This window comes from Gymnogyps californianus, chromosome 22, assembly GCF_018139145.2.
Source record: "Gymnogyps californianus isolate 813 chromosome 22, ASM1813914v2, whole genome shotgun sequence".
NCBI lineage: Eukaryota > Metazoa > Chordata > Aves > Accipitriformes > Cathartidae > Gymnogyps > Gymnogyps californianus.
In genome coordinates, this window is record NC_059492.1 from 3,904,016 (window position 1) to 3,924,736 (window position 20,721).

General features: G+C 49.3%; 1 protein-coding gene across 2 annotated transcripts in view; it reads right to left on the bottom strand.

Annotated features, from left to right (window-relative positions):
* Positions 1 to 4,618: 4,618 nt before the first annotated feature.
* Positions 4,619 to 20,721, bottom strand: part of ARID1A (AT-rich interaction domain 1A) — a 61,363-nt gene continuing 45,260 nt past the window's right edge. Inside the window, exons 9-20 of one of the 2 annotated variants that reach the window (XM_050909884.1) lie at positions 20,243 to 20,388; positions 20,046 to 20,155; positions 17,342 to 17,551; positions 16,575 to 16,782; positions 12,577 to 12,709; positions 12,033 to 12,205; positions 11,703 to 11,853; positions 11,413 to 11,544; positions 11,206 to 11,302; positions 8,844 to 9,084; positions 8,412 to 8,542; positions 4,619 to 7,566 (exon numbers count right to left, since the gene is read on the bottom strand). In XM_050909884.1, the coding sequence (XP_050765841.1) occupies positions 5,842 to 7,566; positions 8,412 to 8,542; positions 8,844 to 9,084; positions 11,206 to 11,302; positions 11,413 to 11,544; positions 11,703 to 11,853; positions 12,033 to 12,205; positions 12,577 to 12,709; positions 16,575 to 16,782; positions 17,342 to 17,551; positions 20,046 to 20,155; positions 20,243 to 20,388 (3,457 nt within the window). In that variant the 3' untranslated portion in view covers positions 4,619 to 5,841. Of the gene's footprint in view, positions 7,567 to 8,411; positions 8,543 to 8,843; positions 9,718 to 11,205; positions 11,303 to 11,412; positions 11,545 to 11,702; positions 11,854 to 12,032; positions 12,206 to 12,576; positions 12,710 to 16,574; positions 16,783 to 17,341; positions 17,552 to 20,045; positions 20,156 to 20,242; positions 20,389 to 20,721 lie in introns of both variants that reach the window. The other variant, XM_050909883.1, reaches the window with a different exon arrangement.

The following is a 20,721-nucleotide window of genomic DNA, read 5'->3' on the forward strand; positions in this document are numbered from 1 at the left end:
TGAACGAGCACCTGCACGAACGGAAAAAGGACACGAAAAGGCAGAAGTGGGTTAAAAATATTTCAGTCGAAAAAGACGCAGAGTCTTAATTAAAGATGTCTTTCTCTCCACGTTCTGCGTTTCCCTTTGCTCTCAGATACGAACTGCGTTTTGTTCTGGAAACCGCGCTAAAAAAAAAAGGATGCGAATACGGACAAAACAGACGCTGGGTAAATTATCCTGTAAATGAAAATATGAATTCGGCCAGGTCTGTAAAGATGCAGTGGAGACCGATTACCACCCGGCGGCAGCAGGCACTCGCCACAAAGGCTTTTCCTCCCTCCGCACGCCCGGCAATCAGCTCCTGGCCGGGGTACAGGATTCCTATTGGGAAACCTACTCCAGTCTGCATCCCAGGAACACTTGGCGAGCAACGGTTTGGGCACCTCTTGGTACTTCTCCAACCTGCTGTTAGAGGCAAGAGATGCTTGAGACAAATTTAAAAACCTGTTCTAACCAGGATGCCAAAGAAATACGACCGAATTTTGGGAATCCCGTTCGCCTAGCGCTGTTTCTGTAGGCCTGGAGCTCCCGGCCTTGCGGCTGCTTTCACTCCTGCCCAGTTTGAGCTGCTGGTCGGGAGGCTGCAGCCCCAGCACCGCTTCACCTGCGTCTGAATGAAAAACGGGAACGTTTCTACCCCTTGCACCTTTTGTTCACAACTTTTGTGAACAAAAACCTGCGCTGGATCAAAACGCAACCTGACCGCGCAGCTGGAGACGACGGACCTGCTGAGCAAACGCTGGAGCTGCAGTGTTTAGAGCGGGTGCGAGCCAAGCGTGAGAACTGCGGTCGCTGCCCTGCGCGTTTTCATCTCTGCCTTCGCGATCGCAGGCAGCGACGTCGCCAATCCCGCTCTGTAAAGCACGTCCACACGCAGACCAACTTCTGCTGAGATGCTGGGGACGCCCGCTCCGTTTCTGCTGCTTCTTTCAGACGGCCAAAGCCGTCGCGGCCGGCACCCGGCGTTTAAATGGAGAGAAACGAAACGCAGGATTGCTTCCCCTCGCGTCGGAGATAAGACAGGCTGGCAGTTTGCCGAGACTCCGGCAGAGCTTAGATGACGGCTGAAGCGCTTAATAGGGATGTTTGCAAGATTAGGGACAGTTATCAGTTGCGTGTTTATTAAAGGATTGATATGCAAGGCTACACGGGACCGGCCTGCGTTAGAAGCACGGCAGGGCTCACCCCGGGCAGGCCGACGCGTCCTGGCCGCCGTCACCAGCCCCGGGGCCGGCCGGAGCGGAGGCCTCGGGCCCCGCCGGGTACCGGCCGAAGGAACCCGGTCTCTTTCTCTCTCTTATGACCAGCGAGGCCTTTCGAAAGGGCTGCCTGGGGAAATAAAACCAAACCCCAACCGGCCCGGCCCGGCTTTAGCCGCAGGACGCGCTGCCCCCCCCAGCCCCGCGCTACGGCTGTCACCCGTGATTTCTGCACGGGTGGGACCCCCCCCCCCCCGACCCCCGCTGCGAGGCCTCCCGCCGGTTCAGCCCCACCCCCACCCCCCCGGCTCTCACTGGGTGGCTCCCGCCGCCAAGGCCGCCCAGATCCGGGGCCCGAGCGGGCACCCACGGGCCCGTCCGGGCACCCACGGGCCTGTCCCCCGTCCCGTCCCCTCAGGGGTGCCCCAACCCGGGGGAGGGGGGTGTCTCAGAGGGGGCGGCGCCCCCGTGCAAAGGCGGGGGGGGTGGGGGGGGAGGGGCAGGACCCCGCCCCTCCCCCGCGGCGCGCGCGCGGCCCCGCCCCTCCCCCACCTGAGCGCCCGGCGCGCGGCTCCCGCGCCGGCTCCATCCCGCCGTCACCGCCCCCCCTCCCCCCGCCGCTTCCGGCCGCGCCTCTTCCGGGGCTGCGCGCGGCTCCGGGCTGCGCGCCGCGTCACGTGGCGGCTGGGGCGGGGAAGGGAAGGGCGGGGGGGGGGGGGGGGGAGGTCGGGCGGCGCCATCTTTGTTAAGGGCGGGCGGAGGCGGCGGCGCTGATGGCCTCCCCGGCCGCCCGCCCCGGGCAGGCCGGCCCCTTCCCCCATGCAGGCCCCCGGGCAGCCCCCAGCCCTTCCCCCGTCTTGTCACGAGGTCAGGGAGCGTCAAATGGACCTGAAAAAATGGGGTGCTCCCGTGCAGCACCCACGAGAGGGGAGACGGTCTCTTCAGTCGCAGGCCTGCTCGTATTACCTTCCTCCATGGAGGGACAGGCGGCGGAGGAGGTCGCAGCCGACAGCGCTGCTGCAGCTCCCACAGCAGCGCCTGGTGCCCGTCTCCCGGCCTGGGCTGACTCCAGTGCCCCACGTCCAGCTTCCAGCCGCGGCCTTCCTCCCCCGGCCTGCGGCCATCCCTCATCCTGGACCCTCGCCCTGGCCGGGGGCCCGTGCCTCGGGTCAGCCACCAGCCAGGCAGGGCCTGAGGGGACGAGTCGGGTCCAGGCGCAGCTCGGGGTGCAGAGCGGGCAGCGGAAAACTGCCCTCCTCTGCACAAGGCATCGCCAGCCAGCAGCCCTCGCCGAGAGCGAGGTGTTACTCCTGGAGATGCACCAACACAAACCTCAAACGAAGCCGCACGGCGGCTGCAGCGAAGGCACGGCTTAAACAAGTCTCTTGCCAAAACACATTAAGCAACATCACATAACAATAGCCTGGTAATAAGTGCATGTTATTATATTAATTACTTACTATTACAAGAGGGTGGGCAGGTTTCCCTCAAGATCTCGTCCACGTGATGACGGAGGCATCAGCTTTTGCTTTCACCCTAACCAAAGCTCATGCTACGCTTAACCACATCGCAAGCCCCTGGCAGCACGCCATCAGGTCTTGCTCCCCGTGCCGGCACGGCAGCGCCTGGCAAAAAGAGCAGCGAGTCTTTGTGCTTAAAACCCACGTGCTGTGGTATCGGCTTGACCGTATCTACTGCAGAAATGAAAGAGGGATCATCATTGCCAACTGAGTCTTTAAGGGAGGCTCCCCGAGTGCTTTTAAACAGGGCTCTGGCTTGGGAAGAACTCAAGTTTTCTCCTTTGCTGGCAAAAACGGGAAACGGCGGACTGGTCGGGGTCAGAGAGAGGTGTTTTAAGGAATGCCTGCAGAAATGGAAAGCTTTGGGTACGAATCAGGTCAAAGCATCAAGGGTTTGCGTTCTGGGCAGCCAAGTCAAGTTTGAGATCTGGTGTGGCTCTCAGAACAGTCCCTAATTACAAACTGTGAACACTGCTTGTTCTCATTTTACTAATTTCTCATCTATGCTATTTTCTTTTAACCATTTTAACAGTGCGAGAGGTGTACGCGTCTGCATGCATGCAAGCGCTGGGGGAGTGGAATTACTCCCCTCAGATCAGCTGGTTGTATAAATACTGGTAAAATGGGTAGTTAGTACCACTTGTGACTATTCTTTCCCTCCCAAATGCAGCATTCACGTATGATGAAATTCACCATAACATCAACACAGAGCCTGTACAAAAGCTGCTCACATTCCTTTCTTCAACCTTGCTGCTGAGGTCCTTTCTGTTCAAAAGAAAAAAATAAGATTTTTACATTAATCAGACTAAACAAAGCTCCTGGAGTACAGAAGTAAATTATCAGAGAAGTTGGTTTTAGATCAACAACATTGTCGCAGAACGGCAAAGTCCAGCATTCTTATCTCACAACTTGGTTTCCATTCAGTATTTTTTAAAGCCAAGGAAGCCCAGCACCTTTCCTGTCTCTTAAGAAATCCATTTTAAGGACTCTCCTTCTGCCAGGCAAAGAGGTCCTGCAATTCCTGCTGATAAACAGACTTTTTCAGAAAAGAGTCAGTTTGATTCTGGCACAATTACTCCCAGAAATCTGAAGTTTAAAGAATACAGTTAAGGGAGGGCTCTGGGAACCGAGCGCTTCCTCGCAGAGGACTAGGGGGATAAAACGAGGTGATTTCTTGAACAAAAATTACATTTGCCTTTAAAAAAAGCTTCTCCTTTTCCTTTAACTAGCTCTTTTGCTTAAATGAGCTCGGTGCAGTTCTAGCTAGCCTTCATTTGAGGATAAAGCTTCAGGCTAAATAAAATACCCATTTACTAAGCCATGAAAACGTGCAGATTTTCATATAAAGAGCCTGAACTTTGGCCGTTTGCTGAAGGGCATCAGAGCTCTGTCCGCTGGAAAACCCCGTCCTCTGAAGGAAGTCAGAGTCCACACCACGGTTCCAAGAAAATGCGAAAAATGCGAGGGGAATGAAAATTTTCCATTTTCCAGAGCTGACAGGGAACTGCCTCCCTTCCGAGCAACAGCCTTTTTCACCCTGTGAACTAAGTCTCTCGCTGCCATAGCTTCACCTCACGCTGCAAATCCACTCCCTACCCGAGCCTAAGCAGCACTAAGCCGAAACTCCGTCGCCGAGACGAGCCACACAGAGAAAACAAAGCCAGGCCACACGGCATTACGGTGCCCAGAGCAAGACAGGACTTTGTCATCCCCGGACACTGCTGGACCACGCAGGACCTTTGAGGTCTCCGTGCTGCGTGGTAAGAAGGAGCTGACCTACAACATCACGTCTGCAAGACCTGACAGCACTGAAGTTACCTCCCCGTTCTGCTAATAAAAAAAACCCTTACAAACATCTTACCAAGATTTAATGTACATTTATTCTTAACACGTGGAACATATAGTATAAAGATTTCATACTGAATAAATGATATTCATTAAGCCAAAAAAGGAAAAAAGGGAGGAATTTACATCAAGTTTTTAGCTACATCGTCTGAAATACAAATATGCAGAATTCACTGAAAAATCTCAATTGTGTTTCTTCATCAGGAACTTCAACTGAACCTAGAACTTTTTCACACCTCGATTAGAAAGAAAACAAAAACAGGAAAAATAAACTATAAGTTGATTGGCTGCTGAGACAGCAATGACTTTATACACAGAGACCTGTACAGCATCCTCCAGGGAGGGATGTCTGGCAAGAGATTAAATAATTGTGTCTCGCTTTTGCAGGTCATCAACTCGTTAACTCGTCATACTATAAAGGGGCAGGGAGAGGGGGACAAAACTGCAAGGAATCTTAGGGTATGTGCAATGTACAACGTCATATATATATACACACGTGGCAGCATTCAGGCTGCAGCTAAAGGTTAAAACCAGTTCTAAGAGGTGATCTCAGGGTTATTCATACAATCAAGGAGGAAGAGAGAAAGAGGTCAGGGTGTTGTAGGTTCACACATGATACTTTGGGGGAAAAGCCTTTTTTTCTCCTCAACATTAACTAAAAACATTTTTAAAAACTACAGCTTGCTGCTGATCCAGCGTTTTTTTTTTTTTCCATGTGAGACATTATTACAGTATGTTTACAGTTTAAGGTGTACAGTACATGAAGTTCTACACGCTACTGCACAGGCCTCCCTTGGACAAGGTCTGTTCACAACTGGTAACTTCTTGGTTCCTGCAAGATTGTGAATGTACAACGATAAACCACACAGAGTTCAGCAGTCACTTTTGTCCTTCAGAGTTTACCATTAAAAACAGTTATGAAAGTGGTGCCTGTCAATGTGATAACACGGCAAGTCGTTTTCCCCAAACTCACTGTAAACGACAGTAACTTTGGTTAAAATAAAAAAAGTCTTCTATGTAGACAGAACTTTGTCTCCTTTAATAAGGGATTCGGGACAAATTGGAAGGGCAGGGGAAGGGGAGAGGGAACGGGGACATCTTTCCCCAAGGGAGAAGCAGGACAGCGCAGGGCAGACAGTGGATTCTGAGGTGGTTTTGCATAAATAAAGGGCAACAGTCAGTTTCTAAGTTCTCCACTCACGCACACGCACACAGGGTCTCGGATCCCACAGCTGTCATGACTGGCCAATTAAAAACAGTACATCACAAATAACTTGTGAAACCAAAGAGTTCATCAAAGGCGACACGGAGATGTCCAACAGCCGCGACTCGTATAACGTGAACTCCGAGTGGTTCTCGTCCACCTTGGCCAGGGCGAGCAGCGCCCGAGCAGCTCGGCGCATCATGTCCACGCTCGTCGACTCAAAGGGTGGGTTCTGCATGTGCATCAAGCCGGCCTGGCTCTGCTGGAACTGCGTGGCGGCCAGGCTGTCCTCCAAGAAGCCCAGCAAGTTGCCAATGCTGCCCTTCTGCACAGCAATCGCTCTTGCTGCCAGGCTGTCCCCCTGTGCCAAGTTGGCCAGTAGTACCACAGCCATCTCTCGACACACTGGGTTCTTTCTGTCACTAAGGAACCGCACCATGGTGCTGTACAGCTTCTCCAAGCGACTGAAGGGGGGAGTTGCAAGAATCAAATCCACGTTGTTGTCCTGGATGCTGAGTTTGCTGAGTGTTTCCAAAACCAGTCTCTGAGGGGAGAGGACCGCATTGGGCCCCAGTGTTGGAAAGGGATCCTGGGCCTCTGCTGATGGACATACTGCCCAGTGGAGGAGTCCATCCAGGATAGGCAAACAGATGCTTTCCGGGTAAGGGGAGAGGTCCAGCTGGCCAGAAATGTTGGCCAACGTGACCAGTGTATTTTCACGCAGCATCTCCAAGCAGTCCCACCACCACTCCACCTTGTTGCAGCTCACCCCTTGGTCCTGCTCCTCCTCTTTCTCATAGGTCAGGGGTGCCTGTTTGCGTTCTGGATGCTTGTGGTGTAAGAGAATCAGTTTCCCTAGAATCAGCAGCAGCCCGGGATGTTTAGACATTTCAAAGTCATTGCCCGGCACAAACGATAAACTCCTGATGATGTTAGAGACGCAGATGCAGCGCTTCGCCAGAGAGTCCTGCCAGTCTAGGAGGGTGCAGAGGGGCGTCTCGTCTTTACTGTGAGGTTCGTCCTCCAGGATTTTTATATTTCTGTGGCTCTGAGCTGGACTAATGCCAAAGGGAAACTTGCTGCTTTCCTTCGCCGTTTCCAAAGCTTTGACCTCTTCCTCCTCCCCTGCCAGGGAGCCCGGACGTGCCGAAAGCATGTCGTCCATGGTGGCAGTTATCCTCTTCTCCGAGGAGCTGTCGGACGGAGGAGTCTCTCCTTCCCTAGTGCTCGGATTGCTCTCAGCTGCTGAACGTTTCCTCAAGACAGAGTTGCAGGAAGCTCGTTTATGAGTCAAAGGTAGCTCCGTCTTGCTCTCAAAGTGGGTCTGAATGTGCTCGGTGGTATCTCCGCCGCCAATCCGCCAGTGCAGCAGTCCGCTTTCGAACTCCTGCACTCGCCCCAACTTGTCTGAATAATCTACCACAAACGGGTCGTTTTTCTGCACGACCTTGACTGGAAGCTTGTCAAATTTACTAACTAGTTTTTCCTCGCTGCTCTCTAGAGGCACTTTGTCCTTGCTCGAAAACGCAGCCTCCTCCTCTTCCTCATCCTCTTCTTCCTCCTCACAGTTCAGGCTCCGTGGTTCATCCTCCTCCTCCCCTTCTTCATGAGGGGAAGCTGAAGATTTGCAGAACCTTTCGGGATCTAATAGTGTTCTTTGCCCTGGGTCTCCCACCTCGTATTCCTTCAGGATTCCAAAGATCTCGATCAGGCAGCGCCGGAAATACTCCACCAAGAGTTCCAGCAAGCCTGGCAGCTACAAGGGAGGAGGAAAACAGGAGGGGAAGGAAGGAAGGGAACAGTGATCAGAAAACAACTTAGGCCAACACGAGCAACTGGGAAAGCAGGGCACAAAGGGCTAAGAATTTAAGCAGTGCTGTTAATTAATGGGTGCTTCTCATGCTGGCAATAAACTGTTTGCAAAAGAGAGCTTTCCGTCCTCTGAGAAAAGGAACAAAGACAAAACCAGATACCGATGTCAGTATCCAAGCCGGCCCCCCCCACACACACACATACCTGTGCAAACACGCATGTGCTCTTGGTTGTATCTCCCCTCTAGTTAATTCACAGGGAGGTGAAGGGCAGTGCTAAGCAGAACAGCCTTTACAGTACTGCCGAGCAGTTTTCACAACAGCCGTGGAGGCACGTGGCAACTAACTGAGAAAGGCTGGCCCTCCGGATTGGCATCCCAGCCTCACTGCGCATTGTCCCGGGGAAAGACAGAGCCAGAGGTGAACGAACGCCAGCAACACCCGAAAATGCAAGCAGCCTCTAGCCTTTCACAGCGCTCTCACTGTAAAGTCCATTATGGCCTCCCCACCGTTACTCACTTCCTCTGTTCCAGAGGCAATATATCTCACCAGAGAGGAGAGAACACACGCTCGCACACCAACAAACGTATAAATTACATGGGCCAGTGCGTAACCAGCGCACAGCTACCCAGACCCCATGCTTTCTTCCGACCTGGCATGCTCCGCAGGTACAGGGACGTCCGGGAGTCTGGCCCTACAAGGGCACGAGCTGCTTGTTGCTATCTCGCTGACAGAAAACCCTACAAAATTAGCACTTCAAAGACCTGCATCAGAGAGCATCTGCACCCACCTGGCTGAGGTTGAAGGTCATTATGCTGTTGTCATCATAAAGCAGGATGTTTATGGTATCTAAGGCCCACGTACTTTCAGCCAGCAGCCCGGACTTCAGAGACATCATCACTCTCCAGGCTTCAGGAGTTCCTGTAACATAAACACATGATACTTCCAGCTCCTGGAGTTTAAAAATGAAAAGGAGATACTTGATACTGCTTTTTGGACCCATGAAGAGCAGAGGCTGGTTAAGATGATGTACAGGCTGTATGTACCAGCAATCTCTCCGCAGACAATGCCAAAATGATGTCGGAAAACACAACTAACCTGCAAAAACAGAATTCTTTCAAAGCCAGCAGAGCCCTTCCACTTGGCAGTACTGTACCAAAGGGTAACGGCAGCACCCGTCCCCTCGACAGGCACAAGCAGAAAAGCAGGAGTTTCCTCTTACCAATATCTTTTGCTGTCAGCCGTCTCCTCTGCTTCAACACAGGTTGCGTAGCTTCTACTGATCCCGGAGGGAAGGTGATGTCTCGTCGGATCATGGGAGGCTGTACAGCTGCTGGTGTTATATGCGAGGCAGGGACTGGCGGTCCTGCCTTCTGCATTTTCATCCCCGAGTGCAGGAACGGAGATTTACTAGGAGAAGTGCGATTCTCCAGAGGTCTGGGCAGAGGTGCTGGGCTGGATACCTGAGGAATGTGATTCTGCATGCTAGGGGGGGTCTGGTAGTTAGACTGGGGGGGCCTAGTCATTGGGGGCACGGGGGCAGAGGGACCATAAGGAGGTTGCCGGTTCCCGTGGGAAGGCCATGGTCCCTCATGGTTGACCCTCTGGTCTGAATGCAGAATTTCATCTGTTCGAGTCACTCCGTGATAAGCAGGCCCCTGGGGCGCAGAGCCAGTGCTCTGCCGATTCGGATAGCTGTACCCTATTTCGTTGCGCCCTTGCCACATGGCGCCTTGCTGCGGGCCCTCTGGAGTAGACTGTATGGGACCACCCATCATCTGAGGAGGCATGTTTTGCTGAGCATTGGAGCCTGGGGGAGCCGAGACCCTGTCTCTGCCAAATTGGAATGGGAACTGGTTCTGTGGCCCTCCGGCAGATCGGCGGTCAGCAGCAGGGTATGTACTCCCATACTGGTTATACAAGTCCTGCTGTGGAGACGGCTGTGCAGTTTGCTGCTGGCTCGGTTGCTGGGTCTGTGCTGGAGGCAGCTGCTGCTGCGTCTGCCCCTGCCCGGCGCTGTATGGGACGTTGTACATCTCCCCTTCGTGTCGCTTAGCAGGCGGGCCGTAGCTGCCATCCATCGGTCGCTTGTAATTCTACAGGGGAAATAAAGGCATCGACAATATGAGATTATCTACTTAGAAATAAGCAACCCAAACCTCAGTGGGTAGAGCTACTCAGAGCCAGAGGATATGCCCCACGGCATGGCCTGTAAGAGGGCAAGACTTGTCTCGTTGTTAGCCATATCCAATGCGAAGTTGGATCACTCTTTCAATTTCACAAGCCAAGACCAATTCCTTGCGGCTGGCTGGGTAGTTTCCTTGTGGATTCTACAAGGATGCCTTGGGGGCAGAAGTCTGCCCACAGAAAGGACTTTCCTGTAGAAAAGACTCAGCTCTACTATACATTCACCACAAACCAAACTGTGCGCCGGTACTTGTTTCCTTTCACATCCAGGAATTTTATCAGACCCTATTTCTCTTATATTTCCCAGAAAACAGAGGTTTCTGCTGAAGCATCAAACAAGATGCATTAAAAACTGTTGTACTTCCTGCTTCTTCCTTTCCTGTAGATTTCAAAACACATCACTGAAAGGAGCAAGAACTATTCTCCCCCCTACTTCTTTTAAGTGCAAATGGAGAAAACAGTCAATTGTCGAGACAAAATTAAAATCCAACATCTCTCTTGCCTCCAAGGGTCTATGCTCTAGCTGCTACACAGTCTACACAGAAGCTCCATGGTCATGACTGGCTTCAGATGGAGCTCTAGGGCTTCAAAGATGACAAGTACCAGAGTAACTCGAACTCTTGGCTCAGAGCCCCGTGGCTCTGGTTGCAGAGCCAAACTGCAAAGCAGTTGGAATTATTCTTAGCACAGCTCAGCGAGTGCCCTCTCTATCCTCTCCTAAACCAGAGGACTCAAAATTATCAGGAAAACATTATGGGTCCTGGCACTGATACAAAGAGCAAGTCATATATAAGGATTATGGAAAGAGATATACGTTCATTCAAACTCTGTCCTGAAAACAAACCTGATGTCTTTAAGAACAGCGAGTAGGAGGCAGTGGGGCAGTGGAGGAGTGGAGGCAGGTCTGAAGCCTTTGTCTGCAGGCTCAGTAAGAGACCAAAGACCAAAAAAATGCCCTGGGTTGTGCAGAACGATCCACCTGAAACAGCTCCCCAGAACAATCAAGGACTTACTCCAAACAAACTCATCTGATCACTTGGACCAAAAGTGTTACAGAAACATGATGGGATTCAGAAAGTTCCAGAGGGGCAGAGAAGCCCAATAAAGCTTCCTGAGCTCCTGCTGCCTGACCAGAGCGCACACGTCTGCAAACTACACAACCTCCATTCTCAGAACATTGTTTTGCTAACACAACACTGGAAACGCTAATTAAAACTTATTTAAACTATTTGGAAACTGGGGGGGGAAAAAAAGCCTCCTGTATAAGGTACTTAATTCTACACATTCATAAAGCAAACACACAGCCCAAAGAGTTTTCATCCTCCCCTTTTCACAAATTTCACAGCTAAAACTCTTGTCTCTCAGTCGAACAAATCAGAAACTTTCTGGTAATTTACCTGCTGTTGCTGTTGATACATGGTAGTTTGCTGGCTAGGGAAGGGGCTGCCCGAGGATGTGCCTTGAGTGGAGAATTGATTGCCATAGGAATCATGTCTGGAGAAGAAACAGATGCATTACTTGTCTGATCAGATGCATGCTTCACTTCCACAGTCTCAGAGCTCTCTAACTGGGAAGAGCTGTTTGTGGCAACACCCCGCACAGACCTTTGCTGCTGCTGCTGCTGCTGCGGGTAGCGGCTGGGAGAGTACATCCCCGATTCAGGGGTGGAAGGCATGATGTTAGGCTGTGGAGTTCCGGTTGCTAAGTTGCCTTCAGGTCCCATGCCGGGCTCCGTCCTACATGGAAACAAAGAGAAAAACCCCACACGTCCACTTAAATTCACCCTTGCTCCTCAAATGGAAAAGGATGATCAGCAAAGTCATGCTAGTGACGAGAAAGTAATCATTTCACAGGAGTCAAGCAAATCAGGATCTCACCAGGTTCAAGTACCCACCTCACTCTGTCGTAAGGACCTCCGTAGGAATAGTGTTGCCGCTGTCCCATGGCCATGTTACCCATCCCTGGACCTGCAGCACGATTGTAAGGGTCACCCATACCACTGTTGGGGCCCTGCCCTGAGGACATGAAGGGATCGCTTCCTGGAGCTGAAATATTGAAAGAAGGACCAATAAACGTGTCTACCTCTGCCTTGGAAAGATATGTCCCGTCTTCTGGGGAAGAAGGGCAAGCAGAAGGTCTGCTACAGCACATTCCAGCATATAGCCAGATACAGGAATTAGTACTCAAGAAGAAAAGGGAGAGGAGCACACAAGGAGTTCCTCACCTTTCCTCATACTGCTGTAAGGATCTTTATTTGGCTCGTAAGACATGCGACCCATCATGTCAGAGGTATTCATGCTGGGCTGGTACCCTGGATTTGGAGTCATGGAGTTCCGTTTCTGGAACGTAGGATCACTACCATCTGCAAAGGCATCCTGAAGGCCCACTGAGTTACTCCTGATTCAAAAAAACCCACAAACACAGGATTATAGAGGTCCACGATGCTTCTCAGGATATTTTTCCCCACGTATTCCCTCTCAGGTGTTGCCATCCCCTAAGAAGGCCCACAGTCATGCTCCTCCAACAGAGGCATGAAGAACTGCCCTTCTACAATACTGTCCTCAGACCCAATCCCCAAAGTAATGATTATTCACACACAGATGCAGAGTCAACAATGTTGCTGTGAGCCATTACCACAGGAGCAAAGCCATGGAGCCCCACCAAAACAGGTACTCAAGTCTCCAGCCATCTGTAGTAACAACCCAGAAGTGACCTCACGTTCACAGCTTGCGTCCAGCATAGTGGAAGAGGGTGCAGTGGTTTCATACCTGATGCCTGGCAAAGGGGGCATCTGACTGTGTGGCGTAGACGCTGGAGTTGGTGGCTTCAAGTCTCCTCCTTCTGCCATGGAGCTGCTGGTGGACTGAGGTGTCTGAGGACCCTGCATTGAGCCTGAACCCGCTGCAAGAACAGAAATGTGGTGTGAGCAGCTTTGCACCCTACAGATACAACCCAGAACCTCCCAGAACATCAGCCTCAAGAACAGAGTCAGCAAAGAGTCACTCAAGAAAGAGACAGATGAAATATGGCCAAAAAAGTAAAAGGAGCTCAACATTTCAAGGACATACTGGACCTGACTTCCCAGAAGAACTGTGTACAGTAATTTAGAGCTGAGAGGACTTGTTCATTTTCATCACATCCTCATTCTTAACCACATTCCCTTTTACACACTGTGCCACCACTGCAGCACTGTGTCATGTTGCCCAAGCTATCTGGCTTCAGAGGCTGATGCTCTACAGTGCACCACGCGGCAGGGAATACGGTGCTTCTTGCCAAGTGACAACCACCGACCCATCACTTTCGCTCTCTTTCTACCCAGAAAGAAGGTGGGTTTGAGCCCTCTCCTGGAAGTCTCACTATGGTTCTAGCGATGGAAACTCCAGGACGTCAGCTGAAGTCACCAAGTAACTCTGAACAAGGCTCCTCTGTCTGCTCTGCCCTTCGAGAGGGGTTAATTCATGCAGGTTAATTCAAGCACCACTCCCAAGCATTCCTGGAACAGGGAATGCCTGAGATGCCGGATCTTTCACTGAATGACAAAACCCGTCCAGCAAGTTCCCTGGCTCTGTACGGGTTGCTTTACACTACAGTAAGTTTTCATCAAAAATCCCAGGCTGTCATGTGTAATCCAGCTGTGCCGTGAGCTCTAGGAGCTCTCGTCTGTCCCTGGATCGCTGTGACAGTGTCAGCTCTCAGGTTCATATGCTCCTCGCAGCTGGCAAGAGCTGAACTCTTAATTAATGTTTCCATTAGTTACCATCCCCAGCACCCGATATCCCTCAGCTTCAGCCCTGCTGGTTGATGAGTCATTTCAGCTATTCATTAAAATCCTCCGAGGTCACGTCCAGGGCATGTTTGTTTACACCCCACCTTCCTGGCACCCTGTCCTCTTCTCCGCGACTCCCTCCCAGCCCGGGGAGGTCTCGAGAGAAGGAAGGGCAGAGGCAAGCTCAGCGGGGAGTTTCATTCATGGGCCCTCCCCGCCGTTCTCCTTCCCTCGTCAGTGGCAGTTCAGCTCTACTCGCTTCCCCCAGGAATTCGCCGCTCCTCTCCGTTTGTAATGCTGGCATCGGCAGGAAGAGGCCTCGAGACATTCCCTGCGTCGCTGCCATTTGGTGTTTGTCCCCACCCCCCGCCGTCCCCTCCCACTCACAAATTTACACACAGTTGGAGCGGGGCCAGTTCCATGCTCTGGGAATTAAAACCCAACGGCAGACTGATTACGCCTCCCCAGGGACACGCTGCAGTTTGCGAGCAGGAACCCAAGAAGGTTTGCAGGAAACCCGCGCCAAGTGCCCACGAGGCAATACCCAAGTCCACTCCAGCCAAGGCCTTTCTGTAAACACTTTTGGTTTTTGCGGGTTATGAATGCACACTGCACGGAAAACAGCTCCGGCACCAAGAGCTCTACCTAGATGACTGTCCTGCAAGGCCTTTAGATGCTCTGCAGCCTCAAAAAGTGGTTAATGGAGAATTGTGCAGTGTGATCCTCATCATTCACAAAGTTATGCAGTAGTTAATTTGACAGAACAGGCTGAAATGAAGTGTAAGCCAACACCAACAGGTTATAAAGTCTGCAAGGAGAGCAAAGCACGTGTGTCTGTGTGGGATGACAGAGCCCTTCATCCAAATGATGGAACTTCAAAATGCCCCGCTGTTGTCCACTCGGTTTTCAAACAGGGAAGCTATTCTCCATCAGGGTGATTCGCTGGGAGACAGGCCTCTGTGTGTGCAAGTCTGGAGGACGCTGCTTCAGCAGGGCCTCAGCAAGCCCCTGGAACAGTAGTGCCCACTGGGACTCAATGCTCCTCTAAGGCTCTTAAGCCTGGAGCTGGGGTTGAGAAAGCAATTTGTGTCATGCCCTACACCCTGAGTTCCTGCCGATCCAGGGGAGCAAGACAGAAGAAGAAAAAGAAAGTGAAAGAGGAGCATGAACATGCCGAGTGATACAGCTTAAAGGATCAGAGCAACCAACCATGCTTCAGTGCTGCCTCTGCATATTCCTAGTTGCAGGAGTCTGGAGTAAGACAAGTGGAGAGAACAGTTTAAATAGGAAATACAGCTCAGTCCTCTCATGGCAGGAATCAAACCTGTGGACTAAGTCAACAGAGCTGCACAAACGTGCAGAGTTTGGGATAGCAGCCCTGCAAATTCCTCCCGCTGATGTGCTGAAGCAAGAGATCACCTGTACCACAGCCCAAAAGGCAGACTCACGACCTTCACGTACCACCATATTAGCTAAAACAAAATAAAAATTGACACACCATCTAATCCATTCTGACAGGCACCTAGTGCTACAAGAAGTTTTAAATGGCTTCCTAAAAGTCTCAGCCCTCTCCAAATAAACTCCAAATGCTCCTAACATCTTTGTTCGACTGCCTAGTATCTCAGGGGGGCAAGAAAGAGGTTTTGGAAAGAAAGTGGGGATGGATTTGTGGTCTGGTTTAAGCGGAACTCAGACACCACTTTAGACAGAAGTTTAGTCTAACGACACAAGAGTTGCTTTATCTTGCAGAATACACCAAGGTTGAAGCTACACTGGGACAGGTTTCCTGACTAGTGAAAAGACATGATTTCGTTCTTTAAAAAAAACAACACTCTGTAACTGAGACGATAGATAAATGTAGTTGCCAACAGAATATTCGGACAAGCACACTGTCGATCAAGGGCTTAGCAGGGCTGAGACACAACTGCAGTACAATCAAAAAAGGGTTCATTATTCCACTCCTCAGGAGCCAGACAAAGATGATGCCAGGTTTCAGAACCAAAAAGGCATTTTTTGCAAACATTACAGGAACTTCAAAGCAGACAAAGTTTTTATTTCACCTACACGAACAGGCTCCTGACCAGAAAAAGCATCTGAAGGTTTTACTTATAAGACAAACTGGAAAACCGAAGCTTAAAGGGTTGGCAAGTTCAGCAGCAATTCAAGCAATGAACTCAAAGCACATGAGACAGAAACGATCAGACTTTCCAAAGACTAAACAGTACAGCATGCACTGCTAGCCTGGACATTTTCTCCCCCCCCTTTTTTTTCCCTTTTTTTTTTTTGGTTTAACAAATCTGAATTGAACGCTATGCTTAAATATTCAAAAACTGTTTGAATTTTGAAACAACAGCAGAAGTCCATTTTAAAGGGCTTGATTTCTAGAACATCCAACTTGTAATAGGCTTACAATGCTCTTTGTGCACAAAGCCTCAGCAAGTCCTCACTGTCTCCTGCTGAAGACAGAAAGAAGTAATTCATGAGGAAGATGAGTGCACGCCCACATCAAGCATTTACTCCCAGAAGGTAGCACTTGCATAGTCAAAACAAGCACAACTTTTCTAGCAAGTTCCCAAAGCTAAGCAGTAACAACAAGGGCTGCTGTTAGAATATGCAGAGATCATCTTGCAGGGATAACTCCAGACTTCTCTCTCCACCAGATTCTCATAAGGCAGATGTACTAGTAGTAAGCAGAGGTGCGTGTATATAGATATGTGTCTATTTTTTTATGTTTTCCTTTTTCTCAAACTTAGTACAGAGGTGGAACACACAAAAACTGAACTATCCCAAGAGGCTTGACTTATTCCCAGTATCATTCACTCCCACATTACAAAAGTATTTAATCTACACAACCAGAGAACATCTAATTAGAAACAGACATGGGGGGTTGTGGAAGTTTGGAGCCACTCTGGCCCACAGCACGTGGAGTCGGGCATACAGTGCCAGAGATCCTCTGGTTCAAACATTCATTGCACACCTTAAACCAGTGTCTAAACTCACCTGGAGATGGAGGCTGTATCTTAGTCTGAGACTTCTTTGAATCGGCAGCTGCAAAGATATCTGGAGGGGGGTCTTCACCTCGCTCAATCTTGCACTCAAAGGCATAGAGACACTGGATGTACTGCTTCTTCAAAGAACTAGCTGCACTGCTGGACGTGCCCACGTTGAGATTTGTGGCTAACTCGCGCCATTTCTTGTTTTTGTTGACCTGCACAACCAAACAAGAGGCTCTAAACTCATAATCCCAGCTACTTCTCCTCCAGGAAATTTTCTGGGGAGAAATCAACACTTCCCAGCTAAAACAAAGGATGCAATAAGGGCTAAGCAGAGCAGATACAGTTGTGTTCAAAACCCAAAACTAGTAAACTCTCTTCCTCACCTACAGAAAACTTTTCAAACAGCGACAGATTGCCAGTCAAATTACTCATGAGGTCAGTTGACAGCCAGATGCAAAGACAAAGACAGTGTCACCAATCTTTGCACTGGACAAAGCATGGAAAAAAAGCACTTGAACCGAATCTCACCACAGACTGTTCTCAACCAGACAACGGGAGAGCAGACATTTGTCTCACTTAAAGGATGTTGGGTTTTATAAACATTATTTAAAAACATAAAAAGAAAATAAACACAGCTAAATGGGAAGTCATGGCTTACATCTAGCTACAAAGCTAACTTTGAATTGTGTTGCCCATTGGCTTGTGACTGCCAGACAGCGGGCAGCTCTGAATACGCATACCCAGTCACCACACCGGCTGCTGGACACTCACCTGAGTCAATCCTCCAATCTCCTTCACGGAGATGTAGAGCCGGTAAAGGTCCAAGGGTTTCCTGCCTACCGCTGGGAGATTTGTCATGCCCATGGCCTTCTCTTCAGTAAAGGCCAGGTAACGATCTACCCAGATCTTCCTCTCAGGCTCACCACCCAGCTCATAGAGTTTGGTGATCTTCTCATTGGTTGTAGTAGAGGAACTGGACTTCTAGGAGAAGGAAAGAGATTATCAGGACTGAGCAGCATAAAAGCAGCTAGCTCACATCCGAGACGGTTTCAAAAAAGCAGTCAGATAAGAGTTCAAAGTGCTGCTGTTATATTGAGAACAGCTTTATATTAGACCTACACTTGTCTCAGATCAACGTCAGGCAAGTATTACTCGACAAAGGTATCACAAAACCAGCTGCTACTCAGGGAATTCACAGAATATGTATTTTTAAAAAGTGAAAGGTTTCAGGAATGCTACAGAAACCAAACAAACCTCAAGGAGACTCTGCAGAGCGCCATCTCTTTGAGACATCCTTTGTGGGCCCGTTTGCTAAATACATGAGAAAACATCTAATTCAACTGCAAATGAGATTCCCCATGGCTACTGCACTCTGCCAGGGTGAATACTGCCCTCTGGTTAGTCTCTTCTCTTACCCAAGTGGTAGATGTCAGGTTAAACTGACACTAAACACTGCAAAGGAATGAAAATAAACATGCCTCAAAGAAAAATAAAGATTAGAGGCACCTGTTTGACAAATGTGTGCGAGGGGTCCCCCACAAAGACCTTTTCTCTTCCCTTGCCTATTCACTGACAGAAGCGCAGAAATCTCCTGCTACCCAGCTATGACGTAAGCTCCCATACTGGTTTGCTATCGCTGGCATATCAGGATCCAGGAAGACTGATATGGAAGGGTATCGCAGGAATTTGGAATACAAGTTTACAGTTATGAAGTATGAGTATCACACACTAGTTCCTACACATCCGATTCACTGAATTGTCCGAGTGTCTATTTAGAGGTAAAACCTGCGGTCCTGCATCTTGCCTTGCTTCCCTCAAGTCTTTTGATGTAGTGCACGAGCATGTTATTTTGTCTTTCACCACCTGGATCACATACACTTGGAGTAAAGGCAGAAATGGTTTCGGCATTCCAAATGCTTACTTAAAAATGAACTTCCACAGTAGAAGTGAACTTCAAATCTGATGATGTTCTAGATGAACCCCTACACCCAAGACTGAGTGTATTCATTAGCACATGAGATAATCCTTGAACAGTGCAGACCAGGAGGACAGAACAACCCTTATTTGTAGCTTCTGGCATCTCCTAGCCCAAGAGCATTCAAGTCCTTGTTTGTCATAAATAGAAAGGCCGATGCCAGAACACATGAGCAGAAGCAAGAGATCTTCTGAATCTTCTTGCAGACTGCTGGTGGTACAGCTATTGAATTTGCAGAGCATTTATTTCCCTTTGAGTAGCAAAAGAGGAGACTACAGGCTCAGAAACTGCTTTTTTTGGTGGTTCTTTTGAAACTGGTAGCAGTAATGCAAAGAAAAACACTCCCTGAAGAACTTGTTTGCCTCCCTCTTCTGGCTTTAATACAGGATTAGTAAGAGGTTTGTTTGTGAAACAACTGTAACACTTTAGTGTACCACCTCCCAGCTGAGAGGTGATAACTGACTAGCTCCAAGCCTACACCAGAAACAAACTCAGGTTTGTTTACACTTCTTTTGGCAGTTTCACTGTGGCAGGTGATAATTCCTAATACTAAATTGTTTTGCAAGTGAAATCGATTGTTCCTAAAGGACTGGGAAATGCTCCCCATCATTTTTGAACAGTTTATGAATCCCAGAAGTAAAACCCTCAGTTGTTTGAATTTTCCTGATAAATCCTGAAGAACCTCTTGGAACCACTGGCACAGTTCAAGCACAGCCAGGGCTGGACACATCAAGCGTAATTCATGTTGAATCTCCTTACACTGAGCACTTCAACTACATGGCCTTTATCTTTACACTTCTGATTCAAGCAACAGCCTAATTAGCTATTCATAGGATCTGGGGACTTGGATAAAGCTGACCCAAAAGGCACATCTGTTCAGGTACCTTCTCCCCAGTTAATAAAGGCAAGACTAGCCCAGAATTGAAATGAGAACATGTAAATAAGGTGTGCCAGGCATCTGGTAGAAATTCTAGATAGAGGCTTGCACTCGTGAGTCATAAACAGGGGAAGACATGAGAATTCTGATAGAAACGTCCCTTTCCTGGCCTTACTGAGGGCTAGTGGGTCTCTGTAGGGGATGGCAGAGTTCAGGCTCCTCAAGAATACTGTTACTAACATATGTGGGTATGTAGGGGTTTATTGCATATATATAGCCGGAGCCTACTCTAAACCACACATCCACACGTTTCGAGACACTTATTTCTTTAATTACGTTCCAAAACATAACACATCCCAAAAGAGGATATCCCACTCGCTCGCCACACTCTTGAGTTAGAACCACGGTCGCAAGTAGCAGTCAGATCACATACTACAAGGACAACCATGCTAATGAGAAGTCTGTTCAGGGTAAGGAGGACGAATCAAATTAGGTTTCTCTCAGGAACCACGCTCACTACTAGATAGATGCACTGTTCAATCCAAGCTAACATGCGATGGTTTTATTTCCCTGGGTGCTGCAGAGGATGGGAGTCATTAAAAACAAAACCCCAAACATTTTACCTTTGACTTGGATTCTGCTTTTGGCGTCCCATCTGCCTTATTGTTCATTTTAGTTGCAGGTGTTAATTTCACATCCCCAAGACCCATCATTTCAGGGCTTGCTGCCATCCCTAGGAAGGTAAAAGAATCTTTAACACTGATTTTCAAATCCAGTACAATGAAATCAATGAAACGCCTAACAGTCAGCACTGGCTTACCTGCAGAGTTGTTAGCCATATTCCCACCCATCGGATAGGGTGGGCCCTGGGGGTTTATCATGCCAGCCATACTGTTAATTCCCTGTCCATAAGGAGGTCCAGTGCCCATCATTCCCCCTTGATTCATGTTGGGATAACCAGGAGGCCTAGAGAAGGCAAGGAAGAAACAGACGCTTACTCCAAATACTAAGCATTAAGATCTTGTCTCCTGAGGAAGCACGTTTGCTAAAAGAAACCTTCTGCAAAAGAAGTGGAGAAGTGACTTTCTCCAGCTCACTTCTCCAGCCAAAGACCAAAGATCAGGCGCTCTCTTAAAGCTTAGCTACCCTAGAGCCTAAGTCTCATTCTCAAAAGAAAAGGGGATGCAAACCATTTTGAAAGAGGGACTTCAGTTCTGAACGTTTTCACCCTTAATCTTGTTCTACTACATCCCCAAACAACTTCATTTCAGTTAAGTTGCCTTTACAGGGAAGAACAGA